The 16422-nt window shown below is 51.4% G+C and overlaps 2 protein-coding genes across 2 annotated transcripts; one reads left to right on the forward strand and one right to left on the reverse strand.

Moving 5' to 3' along the window:
• Window positions 1–267: 267 nt before the first annotated feature.
• On the reverse strand, window positions 268–2603 carry BJY04DRAFT_200493 (uncharacterized protein). The gene is made up of 3 exons (XM_073712935.1): window positions 1524–2603; window positions 1301–1466; window positions 268–1232 (listed from the first exon to the last, which is right to left on the reverse strand). Exons 1-3 carry the CDS (start codon window positions 1859–1861, stop codon window positions 750–752), a joined length of 987 nt encoding a protein of 328 aa, XP_073565863.1. The 5' UTR covers window positions 1862–2603; the 3' UTR covers window positions 268–749.
• A 9869-nt stretch (window positions 2604–12472) lies between these two features.
• cyc8 (putative transcriptional corepressor Cyc8) lies at window positions 12473–16324 on the forward strand. The gene is made up of 6 exons (XM_073712936.1): window positions 12473–13212; window positions 13290–13493; window positions 13551–13633; window positions 13689–13868; window positions 13917–14009; window positions 14060–16324. The coding sequence occupies exons 1-6, from the start codon at window positions 13041–13043 to the stop codon at window positions 15917–15919; spliced, it is 2592 nt and encodes an 863-aa protein (XP_073565864.1). The 5' UTR covers window positions 12473–13040; the 3' UTR covers window positions 15920–16324.
• Window positions 16325–16422: the final 98 nt, after the last annotated feature.

A 16422-nucleotide genomic window follows, 5' to 3' on the forward strand; every position in this document is an offset into this window, starting at 1 on the left:
CGATCCTCGAAGGATTTCATGCTGTGTGATCCTACAGTATGAGATTGTCGATGGGTTGGTTTTGTGATCGAAGCTTCGCTTCAAGCGCGTACTTCAAGCTGTTACTCTCAAGACTCGCCATTTTCTCAGTTACTCAGGGCTGGGGTTTGGTGATTTTCTAGCTACAGTAGAAAGGATGGATGCGGTCAAGCACATACTGGGGATCCTAGACAGCATGTATTGAACGCACTGCAGATATTACTAGTTTCAAAAGCAAAGAGGTCGTGATGAAGCACAGAGACCAGCCCGGGTATCAATTCTTAGTAGGTAGACTAGACAGTGTAGTGGTAAATAGAATACAAAAAACAATGCAGGTGAAGAGCAAGGCCTTCTTTCTAGGTGTAATCACGACGATGGGAGTATTAATGGCGTGCTTTTTCAAATAAAGCCGCCGCGCTCAAACTCTCATCGATCTGCGCAGGGAGAACAGAACGCCAAGGCAGCCAGAACTCCAACTCCACTCTTACTCCGAGTCGCCATGTGCTGATGTGCTGAAAATGTAAAACAGTGTCGCTGTAGAGGTATAGTAGACGCAAAGGTGAGTGAGGAGGAAGCGCAGAAACAAAGATCAAGTGCCCAAAAAATCGTTCCACATAGCCCAAACATGGGTATCATGCTGCATTAAACGGTTTATAATTCGCAAAGACGGCTCACGCACGCTGACGAGAGGATTGAACGAGAAAGACGATAGGTGTGCAGTAAGGTTGATATTATCGAGATGAGCGTGCTCTGCCGAGCCATAGCTGCCACCATCGAGTGACGCCGAGGACAGCTGCTCGGCCATCGTCTTTTCGTTCCGTCCCGTCAGGGTTACCAAGCATCATGGCGAAAATCCAGAAGAATGCTGCGGTCCATGCGAGGAGGAACAGTCCGAAGGACATAAGGGATGATAGAAGAAGCACCATGATCAGACCGGCAACCGAGTACCCTTCCCCATACTCGTTGACCAAGGAGCGGTCACCGTCGTTATCAACGAATTGCGGTTGTAGTGACCGAAGCCCGATTAACCGTTCATGGATATGAAGTTGCGGGACCAACAAGTCACACAGCTGTGCACGAAAAGATGTTTTCCGTAGATATGGTACGCAGGAACAGAGTCGGAGAGGTGATATTATGAGAGTAAACAGCAATCCGAATACTGTGTAAAGTGAAGCGAAAAGCGAGAAGATGGGGATGGGTAGAGACATCCGAAACTATGGGTCGCCGGTTAGTCCCGCACGCTAAAACGCCGGTTGGTAGGAATTGCAGCAGTTCAACTCACCAGCATCGCTAGGGCGTCCTGGCTATCCTCCGAATATAACTCATCATCATGAATGGCTCTTTTCTGAACGCGAGCAGCACCAGGAATCCGATTGTCCCCCGACATGTATGACGAACGATCGGTCCAACTCTCACGGATGCGGTCTTCTTTGCGCGCGGCTCCGCTGCTATGGGAGACCCAAGTCAATATGGGGTCGTCCTCCAGATAAGGTTGGGATACAAACGTCACTGGAGCCGCCGCGGGCTGGTGGGTGTGGTGGATAGGTTTCACAGACTGCTGGCGAGAATGTCGGTTGGGGTGAGAGTAGGAGGGGTCCCACGAATCGGAGGGATATGGCCTGGTGGAGGAAGTGCGAACGGAGGCTCGTTCGGAAGAGGAAAACTCGGCGGTCCCGTCCTGGTTGGCGGCGCTGTGTCGCGGTGATGGACGCTGCGTCTCCGCCGGGAGATGAGCCGAGGGAGGAGCAACTGGCTGGATTTCACGATCGGAAAAGTATGCGGTGACAATCTGGGGTTGGTCTTGATAATAGGTGGAAGAATGGGACATATCAGGTTGCCTCATTGCGGGCAGTCGATGTCCAGGAAGAAGGGATAAAGACAGTCGAGAGTCGGTGGAGCAAGCAAGGGCGCGACGGAGATCTGCTCCCTCAAAAATGCGACGGGAGGCACGCCAGGTGGTACAAGCAGTACACAGCGAGCACTAAGGAAACGCTCAATGCATGGCTTTAAGCGCGAAGGGGGGAAAGTTTTGTTGTTTCTCTTCCCTCACAGTAGAGATGATCGATGACAGTTCTGCTAAAACGGGCGGGAATCGAAGGAGGGGGGTAAGCGAAAGGCGACGGGAGCTCGGAGGTGGGAGGAATGGAGGAGGGATAGGGGAGCGGAGAAGAGGAGGAGAGGAGAGAGGAAAAAGAGGAGACTTATAAGGCCATGGAGGTCAGCCAGACAGGTTGCAGAGCGGAAACCCAAGAACAGGACGAGAACACCAAGAGAAAGACAGTCTTGTCAAGGGCAACTTGCAGCGGAAGGAGATGAGAGACGCTGCTCTGTCTGCGGTTTTGCTGCCAAGCCGCCCAGATGCCGAGCCCTTGGCATTCGAACACATTCAAAAGATAACCACAGGTCGGTCTCAGATGCAATCATTAGATCATGATCTTTTTCTTGGGGCTGGATTCTGCCTAGTACTTTCACAGTATGCGATTACAGCAGTTACACTCAGGCAGACTTAAAAGGGGTAGAAAGGGTTGAAAAGCTGGTTATATATGTAGTTCAGAGGGTATTGTTATGCGGACATCGGAAATTCCAGGCTGGTCAGGAAAGGATAAAATGATACGGAGACAGGAGGAAACCACCATGCAGCAGAAGAAAATCACTGCAGCAGAACAATGCCCACTCTGGCTTTCTGCCTGCAGAAATTGAGATGCTGTGTGAACCTCCAGCCCGGTTACCGTACCGTACAGTACCATTGCCAAGGCTGCCAAGGCTCTTGCGGGGATATCCATCTCACAAGTCAGCCCTGTAATTGGCCAGTTGCCGCAGAGAACGGCTGTGATCCGCGTTCGGAGGCTGTCTGGTCGTCTTGGCGGTATTACAGTCGGATCGCCTGGAACCTTCATTTCCGGGTTCAGATTTTCCCTAACATTCTATGACAAACTTATTGGCCTGGTGCTCGCGGAACTGGGCACAGGTTCGAAAAGAATGAGCGTGACTCTGCTGTCAAAGTGACAAGGGTCATCCTGTGCCGAATTCTCGATGTCAACAAAGAGTGGAGTCGAGCCTGAAGATCCGATCAACAACATGATATTGGTCCAAGTTGCAACTCTTGTGCTACGAATTTTTCCCTAGCTTGTGATTGGCCAATTTTGTCCCTCAACTGTGACAACTCCCACCTCCTTGGTAATTTTGCTGCTGGAGATTACGCCCGAATACGTCTTGGGTAACCTCCCTCCGTCCTCTCAGGCTCTCCCATCCTCGATCCCTCTCATCTCCTCCTCCAGGGACGCGTACCCTCCATGAAATGGTAGCATCTTACCCCGGCTATGAGCTCCGGACCTCAGTACATAACCTTCCGCCTCCTGGACCTCAGAAAACTTTCTGCGTCTGACCTGACCATGCCGACTCCGCGGACAACCCCATCGCCATTCTGCGCCGAGCCACTTGCCCAGCCCGCCGAGTTGTTGGCACTCCCCCTTCAAGTTCCATGACCATCTTCTGACAAAGACAAACATTCGGACATGAGAGTTCTTTGTCGATCGTCCATTTTTGAGGCGTCGAAACTCAGGTTGATAGTCAGCTCTCCACCCCTGCAATATGCAGGCGCTTTCTCAATATCACGAACTGAGAAAGAAGAGTGAACCTGATGAGACGCCGACTTCATCCCAAGTCCTCAGCTGTCTCAAGTTCGTGGAGGCGCAAGCATGACCGATTCCAGAGTCTTCCGAGGTGGATATGTGGCTTTTCGTGGCGTGGTAAACCCCCAACCCACTTAAGACAGCCAGTTTGAGATTCTTACGGAGTACGTAGATTGGGCCCTCTTGTCTGCGCCTCTCTGAGTCTCCCCTCTCGATCCTCCTTGGCCGTGTCGCCCAGACGTAAGGTAAGAATCTCTACCGCCCATGTAGCCTTGGCCTTCGATGCTCCTCGCTTCGAGGTCGTATCAATCACTTGTGCCATGCTCCTCTTGGGCCTATGATTTGGGCTCTGTCGCTGTTTGCACAAAGTGGTCTTCACCTCCTCGCTGTATAACCGGCAGCACGATATACGGTTTCCTTGATGCATCGAGACCTGGGGGACCCGGATATGACACAACAGCCCGGCCAATAACATACCGCAGTTCGAGGACACAGGCTCCTAGGGCTGACTCCAAATCCTCCGAGACATCTCATATAATGCATGGGATCCGCGAGAGTGTTCATCGCAGAACCCTCATGCTACATCCTCGAATGCAATATAGCAGATCTTCGGTTGAACGAACGGTCGCCTGGCTGCCTCGTCCGTAATCCTCGGAGGCAGAGGGTGTTGCCGTGGCCTCGGCCATGGGTCCCTATCAAAGTGCCCTGTGCAGCGTGATCAACTAGCTCAGCCTTTGTGCCACGTTTTCTCCATCCGCGCGGGATAATCACCGATCCCCCCGATGGATACATTGCGGACTAGGCTTCTCAGTTTGGTAGTCCTCCGTATGTCATAGCTTCCAAATCTCCGTACCAGCTCTGTACGTTGGTACCCGGATACAGAGCACAGGCTCCAGCATACCATAGACCGCCCTTGTGATGTGCCGGTCTCCCGAGTAGTCTATCTTGGCTGGACGTTGATCACCGATGATCATAAAATGACCTCCTGAGTCCTGAAGGCCGGGCTGCATGGCATTGTCTTGCTTTTACTGGAAGCGGATAGTCAGGCTTCGGACGTTGTCCGCTCGGCGCTCTTCCTGCCTTGCCTCGTCGGCGTCACAGTTCACTGCCTGAAACCAAACTACACAATCATTGAGTTCCCCGCCATAACACTCGCAATCTGACTCTCTCAATTAGAGGTATTGCGTGACTCATTCAGTCAATGGCGGAGTACTCCGTACCAGATTACCCCAAATTCCTTCTCCAGGGATTCCCTACCTTATCTAATCAGCGTGGAGACGATCGTCTTCGCCCTATACGGAGTAGTACTCTGCGTACGGAGTACATAGTAGACATCCCGGCTCACGGACCTATTTACTCGCCCGCCAAAAAAACAACATCGCAGTTCATCATCGTTAAACTTCATATCTCTGCAACCTTCTTGCGTGGAGTAGTTAGCTGTTGTCAACCTCTCTTACCAGAAGGGCTCACCTGACTACGCCGCACGAGTCAGCCAAGCGTAATTTTGATTTGTATTCGTGAAAGTCATCAACTTACGGTATCACGACATGAGCATCTCATAGAAGCGACCGTTTCGAGTAGTCAGCCATGCAGTAGCTCATAATCTGTTGCTGGTCATTTAGTCATCTTTCTACCTTGGCGCTTGTTGCCAGCGAGTCATGATCTATGGCTCCTGAGTTCACACATGAGCTCACAGTAATGTGATAAAGGTTCGCCATCCATAGTAGCAGCTCATGTACGACTTATTTTATTTACTTATATCCTGCCCATCTACATGCAAGACGAGTATATAGTGCGCAACCAAGCGTTAACAGCTTGAACACGCCTCACTCTTCTTTCATACCCACTCTTGCCCGAGCAGACTCGATCTACAAACGAACCAACACCAGGTAGAACAAGGTACCATGTTCAGATAGTTGATCCATATGCCTCCCGTCAACTCTTCTACTCTGATCTTGTCAAGCCTAGCCATACTCAGGGGTATACTATGCAAATTCAGGAAGGAACCAGCACCCTCCGTATGGCCAAATCCAGGAACCTGGGTAGTCCATCGCACCTTCCTCCAGAAGAGACTGTAGGTAGCAGAAGAAAAGTGATTCCTTAATCAGACCTCGAACGACAAGCCAGTAGGTAGTGCACAAGATGCATCAAACCTGCCGTTCATTGTCTCTGCTCTTGTCGATGGGGGGATGCGATGAGCTGAATCCACAGCTGGAAGCAATGGCATCTCTTTTTCCATCGCGCCTTCCATGTGAAGTGTAACTCAAGGCATAAAGGTGCAACGGAGGGCTCTGGTAGAGTCAGGTAGACAGGAACATGAACATACCTAACCCCCCATCACACTCACCGTCCGACGCATAACCGAGTAGTGATTGAAAGACGCGATTAGGTGAATAATTAATCGGCCATTGCGCCCTTTCCTTCGAAGGATGTCCAAGCAGAGAGGCGCAACTGAGGATCTACCAGGGCGGGCACACGCATCAGGCGCCCACTGTATATCCGGTATCGATGGGAAGGCGCAATGGGTGGTCAGGTGGCCATCTCAAGTAGGAAGGAACGTCGACATGCAGGTGCCCAGGTGCAGGCGAGGTACCGGTGCCTGCCCCAGAGCCCGTCGAGAAGTGAATCATATAGGAAGGTACGACTCGGGGCCCCAGGGGTGGGACACCATCAGAGTAGGCAGGTGCGGAACGTCCATCGCGCTTTCGTTCGAATGGTGATGATCCCCAGAGACCAAGGAAGGCGAGAAGGGAGATTAATCTCGTCTTCGTCTCTGAATGAAGGAAACGACCTCTGTCTAGTCTATGCACCTGCCTTTCGGAATATTTGAACAGAAAACCGTGACGGGGACGAAGATTACTTACTACAGGTATGTAACGTCCATCGCACTTGCCTTGGGTTGATTCTCGATCACTTGAAGAAGGTGCGGTGGCCTTGCACCTATATAGAAATAGGTAAAGAGACGCCCGAGTCCATCGCTCTTGCTCTGTGAGAGGACTCGAGGTAGACAGGCGCGATTGACGAGGTAGCCTAGAATGTCGGAACACATGCAATTTTGGAGCCTTTCAGGTTGCCCGTCGCACTTTCTATTATGGGAATGTACTGTCTTCTGTTGGAGAAGGTGCGATCGATGGTCAAGGCCGTAGAGATGTAGAAGCAACGACTGGTTTCCTGTTTCAAGGTTGTCGGTATCGCTTGCACTGCGTGGAAATCGCAACTTGCTGCGTTCAAGAAAGGTCGACTGTTGATCTCTTGTGGATGTACGTGGTAACTAGCTATAGGTCAATCAAATCAGATTCCGCGCTGACTGGTCGGTTCTTGGAACAAACGGTTCTGCCGTCAACTCACAGATAATCGCTATATTACCGTCTCTTATACTGAACTGCACGAACAAGTATCACATGAGTGCCACGGACCCTAACTCTTGAGAGCATGCGCACCGGCGAGCGGTCTCTGATCTAAAGGCAGAGAACTAACAGCCCGTCTATCCACCTGCGCCCTTAGAAATATCGATGCCTTGAACAAGTGTCAATGCCACCTCCAAGGCAAGCACATTCCCATCCCGTCTGCCTGAAGGATCTGAATCCTTCAGAGACTATCACCTCGGTGTTGAAGACAGCAAACCGATGCACTCTATACCAAGGCGGGATCAAGATGACACGCAAGAGCGCAGCTGTCATTTGTTGTGCGACTAACCCTTGCAATCCTCGGTGCTTCCAGAATTGGTCGCTACCGAGCAAGTCCAATTGTACTTCAGGCCCCCCGCATTCTCAAACGCACCGGTGAGCTGGAGTACTGGGAACTGAGCTAAGCCTGATGGGTACGACAGGACTGCACTATAGGCAGTACTTGCAGGAAGCAGGAAGGATCAAGCAGCGCAGAGCGTCTGGAGCTGCATTATGCTGTGTGACCCTGAGGTGATTCATTCTTCATAGTTTCGGAGCGTAGGACAGATCGGTGCGCCAAGGGCACCTGGATGCAAGGTGGGTAGGTTGGTGTCGGGGTTCGAGTATTTGCTTGTTTGCGCTTTGCTCGTGCTCTTCACTTTTTTCTTCTTCTTCTTCTTCTTCTTTTTTAATCTCGCTTTGCATTCTGCTCATGTCGGTGGCCAGTGTTGGCAGTACGCATGGTTGCATCGGCATTCTGTAAGCCCTTCCAATTCGTATAAGTTGCTTCTCTCAATATCAGCATCTAGCTCATCGGGCAGAGAATGATAAGAAACAAATACCCCGAGGACAGTGGCCCTGTGCAACAGCCTACAGCCCAGGTGAATCCTACCCGGGTCCCAGCAGCAAACCTAGCTCGACACACAGACTCCCCACGCTGCGTCCTACTGCATTAAGCTTACTGTGCTATGCAGTACGTACAGTACAGTACATATTTATGCCATGTACCGATTCCCGATTGTGATTCAGACTGTGCCGATACCCACCCCAGATTTCTGCTCCTGTTAGGTAGCACTTCGACGACTGTGCGGTACAGGTTCGGGATACCACTCTGACATCGCATACATCGATCGGCGGCGCTGTAACACATTGTATACGGTATAATTTCCATTCGACCGACTCTGATTCCGTCTCGGGGTGACTTGGAGCATTTGGCATGTTTTAGCTGGGGTCACATGATGGAAAGATGGACCTATTCGATGGCCTTGGGATGAATGATTGTGGATAGCCTCATGGCTGCATTCTGGATGGATTCAGCAGGGCAAGGGTTGGGACTCGCGGGGCAGAGAGGGTATATGATGATCCTGCCCGGCTTAGGATCCAAAATATTCCTAGCGAGGACAGATGCATCCATTCAGAGGCTATAGTTGTTCCTTCCTCAAGCACATGCAAAAAGACCTCAATCGACTCCGGGGCCGTAGACCAAGTCCTTCCCGCCGCCACGGGTCCACGGCTCGTACCTAGCAGGTAGCCAGGTAAGGTAGTCAAGTCTAATGGTTGAATCATGATGATGTCGCGATCATTATATCACTCAACTTACTTCTCCCATGGATTGCTCGCGAGTGGATCGGAGACAGGGTTTCGCCTTGAACCTCTCAGTGTAGATCCACGATTAGACTTCTTCGGTAACCTTGAATCATGGTCCGGGCTTGAAATTCTCATTGAGACGTGCGTTTGATCGAAGAGGCTCATATACTATGTATATCTAGGTTAAACTTCGTACCTTAGTTGACAGGCTTTAATAGCATTTTGCCAACTACGCCTGTTAGTACTTAGATTACGCAGCCAGCCAGGGATACGAATCCTTGGGCTGGGACTCGGAGCTTGGGTTACTCTAGTACTCTGTCACGGACTTACAATGAGACTTTGCATGGTTCATATTGAGCGGGATTCGATGCGGGGTTGGTCGGCTATTGTGAGTTGGGGGCACAGCAGGCAGAGGAGCGGCTCTGCAAAACAGTTGATCGATTATTGCTGTGATATTTTGCACTTGGTGGTCAATGCTTGGGTTTATCAGCAGGATTGGCTTGAGAAGGACTTGACGAGGGCCTGAAAGAGTATGTGATATGGAAGAAGCTCTTCAAAGGACCCCAGGAACGCCACGGATAATCTCGCTAATTGAGTGGGACACCATGACTCTTCAGTCTGGTGTCATATGCCCTCTTGATGAGAAGCTTTTCGAATGACGTCTCACCTTCGTTTCTTTTTCGCGTTCCTCCATCAAACGATTTCATGTAGTGCCGCACACATTGCTTATCGAGGAGGTATATGCTTATATATATTTATACCACCCACCCCGCATGAATAGGTGCGAAGAATCTAAATTAGATCAACCCTTATATGGTAACCTTCTCAGGCTTTACGATTGGAAATAGGTACCACTGAAACTAGGGTATATGCGCGCAAACGCCTTCGTTTTGGAAGTGTTTAGCAGCGCTACTCAACCTAGAGCTCGTCTTGGGTATAGGTAGATTACCAAACAAAGTGCCTGCGTAATCCGTACAGCGAGTCGAGATCGCCTAATAACAGCGCAATACATAACTAAGTGATCTAGGGTGTGTTTTACTATCGTTTCGAGCCCAATACAAACTCCAGAGTCTATCCAGAATCAGATCCAGCCTTCACCGTAGAAAACTTTAGCTGACAGCGGGTATCGTTCGGAGCCGGGCCCGAGAATAGGGGACGAAGAAGAAAGTGCTTAGCGGACAATGGACGCTAGACAGCCCCGTTAAGACTAGAAGGGGGCGCATTATTCGTCTTAGGAAAAGGCAAAAAAGGCGACGAGTTTGCTAGGGCTCCGTAATCGGGCGCCACATCCAGCCCTGGGCTAGCCTGCCACGGACTCACGGAGGAGGCCTTCTCTGACAACGGTGGGTGGGAGTGGACCCTGCGCATTATTCAGGCTTTCAGGGCGCAGCGCTCGACTTGAGGGGTTCTGTAAGATGTAAAGAGTAAGAACTCTGTAGCCTGTACTTTATTGATGGCTACGAACTAGAGAAGGTCTTGCTGATGCTCTTGTTTATTTTTTCAACAGAATTTGGCAAGGCGGGCCTGTTGTGGGTTAGGAAGCTAAGGAAGGGATGGAACTCGGAGGACAGAAAAAGAAACGGAGAGGATCGGCCCACCCAAGCGATGCATCAAGAATCAAGATCAGCAGAGGAGAAAAGCCGACGGATCAGCATTCGGGAACGGCCCACTAAAAGAAAGGAATTCTGTGAATCTGTGGCTGGTGGCTGGGCTGCATCGATGCATGCACCACGCTGCCTCAGGCTTAGCGCCCTATGCATTACATAAGCCCCGCACTGACCACCGCGGCTGAATGCCAAATTGCCCATGATGTTGGTATGACGGAACAGAATTCCTCCCCAAACTCTGCCAGTCAGTCAGTCAGTCAGTCATTTTTGGCCTCCTTGTCCGGCACGACCGCAACAGATCCATGACTGCGTAGAGTTTAATTTCCGGCTTCGATCTACAAGGCTAGTTGGTGCTCACTGCTGGCACACCCTCTTTACTCTGTATCAACTTCTGATCTGTGACAATGCAGGCGGCTGCAAGCCAGCGCACAGCTTCAGTCGGCTGAACATTGCCGGGAGTATGCAGTGTCGTTTGACGGTTTGACATCGTTGTCCCTGCTTACCTGCGGCAGATGGCTGAAGGGGGAAACAGATCGGACCAAAGGGTTGGCTGGAATTTGAGTGAGATAGATCCGACAAATTGCTTTTCTCATTGTGTTTGGGAGGGCTTAGGGTGTGGCTCCTGCAGCGGTTAGACTCAAATTGTCTGGAGGTCCGAGGATAGTCCGTCGACTCGACGGAGTAGACAGCGAGAAGATGCGTATTTGTTCATTTGTCAAGAAAGAAACGATTGGACAGTCAGCACTTCCTGGCCCTCAACAGGAGGTCGGGCTCTATCATATATATATATATATATATATATGGAGTATATGCAATATAAACGGTGGTGGCTCATGCTGACTGAGTACTAGTAGTAGGGCACCATGCCGGGAGCTTACCTGCCCTTAGGCGGGTTGAGCTTATGGTCATACTACTCCGGAGTTCCACGCCCAGTCAGGGATGCTTGCGCGGGTCCACCCACACCGGCTGGAATTATTCCCATAAATTATGCGCTAGTTAATTTAATCCTTCCCTAAAGGATCATGGGCACGGGGAAGAAGAGGGTCGGGCGGGTCCAGGTTCCATGGTCCACATGCAGCCACTCGGCGAGTCACAACCGGGGGTTCGTGCTGGACGAGAGAGCCCCCTCTCACTGCAATTATTCTCCCATCATCATCATCAAAATCCCATTCCTCAATCCCTGGATGCGCTTTGTGGCTCCGGGGCTTGTACTCCGTAATGATTTCCTTTTTCTCAGTGAGGAAGTAGGGTCGACGGAGACCGTAGATAGAAGCACAACAGAGCCTTTGAGAATCTGTAACAAGCCAACAGCTACCCAATACTCTGTATTAAAGTTGGTGTCTTGGATGTCAAGTTGAAGACTTTCGCTGGCATCGATCCCTGGCAGGCTGACTGCTATCTTGGGGTACTAGCGTCTGCGCTACTGATCCCGATAATGCCCCCCGGAAAGTTTTTATTTTTAATTTTATTTTTCTCGATTTTGATTTTGATTTTTCCGTCCCTAATTTTTTAACCCTCGTTAGTCGACTCCATGCGCTCGTATAGTGGACCACATAACGTACGTATCTTCACTGCCCCGCTCGCCAACATGACACACTTAGCCTCCTCCTTCCAGCACATCGCCTCGGGCCAAAGTTGTCCTTCCAGATATGGGATAAAGGATCAGCTAAATAATGAATCGTCCACGCGAGACGGCTCCGGACAAGAGATGAGTATCCATAACTATGGGGTGCATGACAATGACAGCCATTGATATTGCGAGAGTAATGAGTAGCTATAGTTTAGCTAGCTGTGGACACCATCAGCAGATTTAGTAAATGTAGTAGTATACAGAGTAAGGTTGCGTGCTCCCCTGTATCTATCTGGTATTATTATTCCTTATACTCAGATTCTCAGACTACTCTAGACGGAGTACTGATGACTGCCGGAAAATTGACTGTGATTACCCGCGGACACGACTCCAGGCCAGCCCCACTCGGCTAGGCTGTTCCTGGACGTTAAGCTGGCTGTCTTAGGCTTGGCGCCGGCACGACCGCCCATCGACGGCATCGAGCTTTTTCCTGCTTGCGCCTGAAAGCAACTTTAGAGGCTGACCAATGGCCGCTCTGACAGCCTGAGTCGCTGACTGGCAACAACTGCTCGAGAGCTGCACAACCACTAGCGCCCCTTGGCAATTTCACCCTCTACCGCCAGCCCCTCGACGCTTCTCTCTCATCCTCTCTCTCTTCTTCCTTTCCTCCTTTTGGCTCTTCTCCCTTTTGCTCCTTCTTGGTTTCTCTTGCTTCCTGTCCTTACTACGCTTGTTATATCTTCACTTCCGTCCCATCCCCGCCCTTGTCGCCTCAATTCTTTGTCTACCACCCCTTCCATACCACCCCTTCGCAGCAGTTTTGCCGCCATTCGCCTGCGAGCTTAGCTGCTGTATTTCACCAGTTTCGGGGATTGACATACTCGCGTCTTCATCATCAAGCTGTACTTTCCACCCTTGTCGTGCAGTTGTGTGTCATATATCTCTTCACTGTCATCCGCCTCTTTTGCCAAGAACTAAGGCGATCGGACACATATTCTATCCGCCCAAGTGACCACCTCCTTACGTGCTGACCTGGCCGACGCCTGGAGATATCAATCTGGGAGAGCATTGCGCGCTTCATCCGAAGGTTCTGGGTCACCATCTTGCGCGACCATCTATACTGGGGCTGTGCGACCTTCCAAGTGACACGGGGATTGGTTGCATCATTGTGTCGCAAAGCTAATCGCTATCATCTGAAACCGGCTGCTTTGTGATTTCGTTTCGATCCAGCCTTTGCGCTATGGCTCACACTCAGCCATCGCCCACAGGGGGGGTCACTCCTCACCATGGTCACCTCGCCGCCCATCCGCCAGTAAATGGTCACCTACCTCTGCAGTCTCCGGCGCAGAAACCACCACCTAGCACCGCCCAGAAGATTGCAGCTCTGAACGAGCAAGTATGGCTGCAAATTGGTATAAAACAAACTTGTCGATGGCTTTTGCCGTTGGCGCACCATTGTCGCAAAGGATGATTGCTGACTGTCTTTTAGGGAGCTTGACCGAGCTGATGGGAGATTCGGAGGGTGCTATGAACGCGTACGAACAGGCCTTACGGCACAACCAATGGTCCGTCGCGGCGATGAACGCGATTTCTTGCATCCTGCGCACACGAGAACAATTCCCAAAAGCGATTGAATACCTGCAGAACATTCTGAAATTAGATCCAGGAAGCGGTGAAACATGGGGAAGCTTGGGTACGTGCTTGAACATGCCGCCACGATGTGGATAAGAAGATTAACCCGTCATATCAGGTCACTGTTACCTCATGATGGACAACCTGCAGGAAGCGTATACCTCTTACCAGCAGGCACTGTATCATTTGCGCGATCCCAAGGTTAGTGATTATTTCTTCATTTTTCCTAAGCTCGGTGCTGAATTGGGGTATCTAGGAGCCGAAGTTGTGGTATGGAATCGGTATTCTTTACGACCGTTATGGTTCTCTCGATCACGCGGAAGAGGCGTTCTCTCAAGTCATGCGAATGTCGCCTGAATTCGAAAAGGCCAACGAGATCTACTTCCGATTGGGTATAATTTATAAGCAACAGCAGAAATACAACCAGAGTTTGGATGTAAGTGCCTGTTCATACCCTGTATCGACCGACTGCTGACGTATTCAGTGCTTCAAATACATTGTCAATGACCCCCCACGACCCCTTACAGAGGAAGATATCTGGTTCCAGATCGGTCACGTTCATGAACAACAGAAGGATGTATGTTAACTTTGTTTTGCAAGGTCTTGCATATACTGATAATTCTCTAGTACGAAGCCGCGCAGCAAGCATATAGGCGCGTTCTTGACCGCGACCCCAACCACGCCAAAGTCTTGCAGCAGCTCGGATGGCTATATCACCAGCAAAGCAACAGCTACGCTAGCCAGGAAAAGGCCATCGAGTACCTTGAAAAGTCAGTTAGCGCAGACAACAGCGATGCACAGAGCTGGTACCTTCTGGGTCGCTGCTACATGTCTCAAGCCAAATACCCCAAGGCATACGAGGCCTATCAACAAGCCGTTTACCGCGACGGCCGCAACCCGACTTTCTGGTGTTCCATTGGTGTCCTGTACTATCAGATCAACCAGTACCGTGATGCATTGGATGCTTACTCACGCGCTATCCGCTTGAACCCGTACATTTCGGAGGTGTGGTACGATTTGGGAACTCTCTACGAGTCGTGCAACAACCAAGTTGCCGATGCGTTGGACGCATACGGTCGTGCTGCCGACCTTGATCCCGGCAATGTCCATATCAAAGCCCGCCTCCAACTTCTCCAAAGCCAGCTATCGGGTTCTGGCCAAAGCAACGGTCCTGCTCCTCAGCCTCAGGATGTTCATCCCCAAGCTTACCAGGCTCCTGGAGTTGGTGCCCCCCCTGCACCCCAGTGGGGAGCTCCTGCGCCAACTGGAGGACCGGCCCCTCAGCCTCCTGCTCCTCCCCGGCAGATTCCTGACTGGAACCGCGGCATCAATGACATCCAGTCACAAACTCAGGCTCCTGGTCCGAATGGATTCGACCCCCGCGACGGCCCTCGTCCGGGCGGAATTCAACAACCTAGCCCACGTCAAGAGCCTGGAAGGGGGCTGCCAGAGGGTGCTCGTCCTCCTCCAGGCACACGGTCGCCGAAACCTGGCCTTGGTGGCCCGGGCGTCTATCCTGCGCCGCCGCATGCTCTTCCTCAGCTCGCAAATCCTCCCCACCCTGCTCATGATCGTGCGCCTAGCGGTGCCGGCTTTGCTTCTGCCGCCCGTGGCGGATTGCCTCCTGGTGCTGCTCCGGCCGGTCCCGGGGCGCCTAATGGAGCCCCCAGCTCTGCTGGCCCCATGGGACCTTATCCTCGGCCTTTCACGCCACCAACCGAGATTAGACCTATCCGCGATGAACGGCCGTCTTCCCCTGGGCTTACTTATCCCCACCAAACCTACCACCACGGACCTAGTGTCTCTGGGCAGAGCGCGAACAGCTCGGGAATTGCCGGAGGAGCACCTGCTCCGGCGTCAGCTATCTCTGCTGCTGAGGCTGCTGCTCGCGAGCGCGAGGACCGCCCTCCTTCTGCCATGAAGCGCGCCCGGGATTGGGAGGCTGACTCTGGACCAGTCAAGAAGATCGCCATCGAAGAAAATCGATCCCGACTCGATGACCGCCGTGTCACGCCCCCTGGTCGCTTGCCTTCACCTGGCTCAATGCAGCGCCGCGGTTCCTCTGAGATCCGCCGTGAGGATCAGCGCCGTGTCAATGAGACCTACCACCCTTCCGAAGCCGCCCACCATCCTCCCACACTCCCATCAATCCAGCACATGCCGCAACATCCTTCAGGCACCAGCCTTCCTCCAATGGCTGAGAGCGCCCCTGCACCTTCCAACGGATCGTCTGCGGTTATTCCCACTACGCAAGTTCAGGTTCAAGTTCCTGTCAAGGAAGAGCATGCTCGCGCCGAACAACCACCTGCTCACGAGCCTGCCGCTCGCAAAATGGAAGTTGACGAGGATTACGATGATGATGGTGATGATGATAAGAAGGTCAGCGCTGTCAAGGGAAGCCCCACAAGCAGTGCCAACGGAAATAACAATGGGGTTGCTGGTGGCAGCAGCAGCCAAGCGTCGCAGGCGAAGGAGCCCGCCATTTAAGAGACCACATTCCGTTTTGCTGGGTGAGCCGATCAATTCGTTCTCAATTGTTACCATTTAAGAATTGCATGATGTCCTTGTTATGAGAAATTTCTGTACCTTCGTTTACATCTCACTGTTTCCTTTCTTTTTTTTTCCTTCTATCATTCGAAATGCCTCCTTTGTCACCGGCGGCATTTGTTCCAGTTTTTTTTAGCCCTCGAAGTTGTATTCTACGATTGGCACTATACGGGCGGTTGTGTCGAATCTCTTTCTGCTATTATCCGTTGAACAACCCCTTATACTTTTTGTAGCTATTTGAATTCCCAGTATTCTAGGCCTGATACACGAAGAACGATTTATGATACAGATGGTTAGTACAAGTTGGGTTAACATAGCTTCGTAGCGTACAATAGTAAAAAACCATAGTAATACGGAGAAGTCTACCTACTAACTCCTTAAGCGGGAACAGCGAATGTGTGAGATCGAGTGGCCCGTGTGGCGAAATTGATGCCTTAGGAGTC

This window comes from Aspergillus karnatakaensis, assembly GCF_047715665.1.
Source record: "Aspergillus karnatakaensis strain CBS 102800 unplaced genomic scaffold BJY04scaffold_72, whole genome shotgun sequence".
NCBI classification, from domain to species: Eukaryota; Fungi; Ascomycota; class Eurotiomycetes; order Eurotiales; family Aspergillaceae; genus Aspergillus; species Aspergillus karnatakaensis.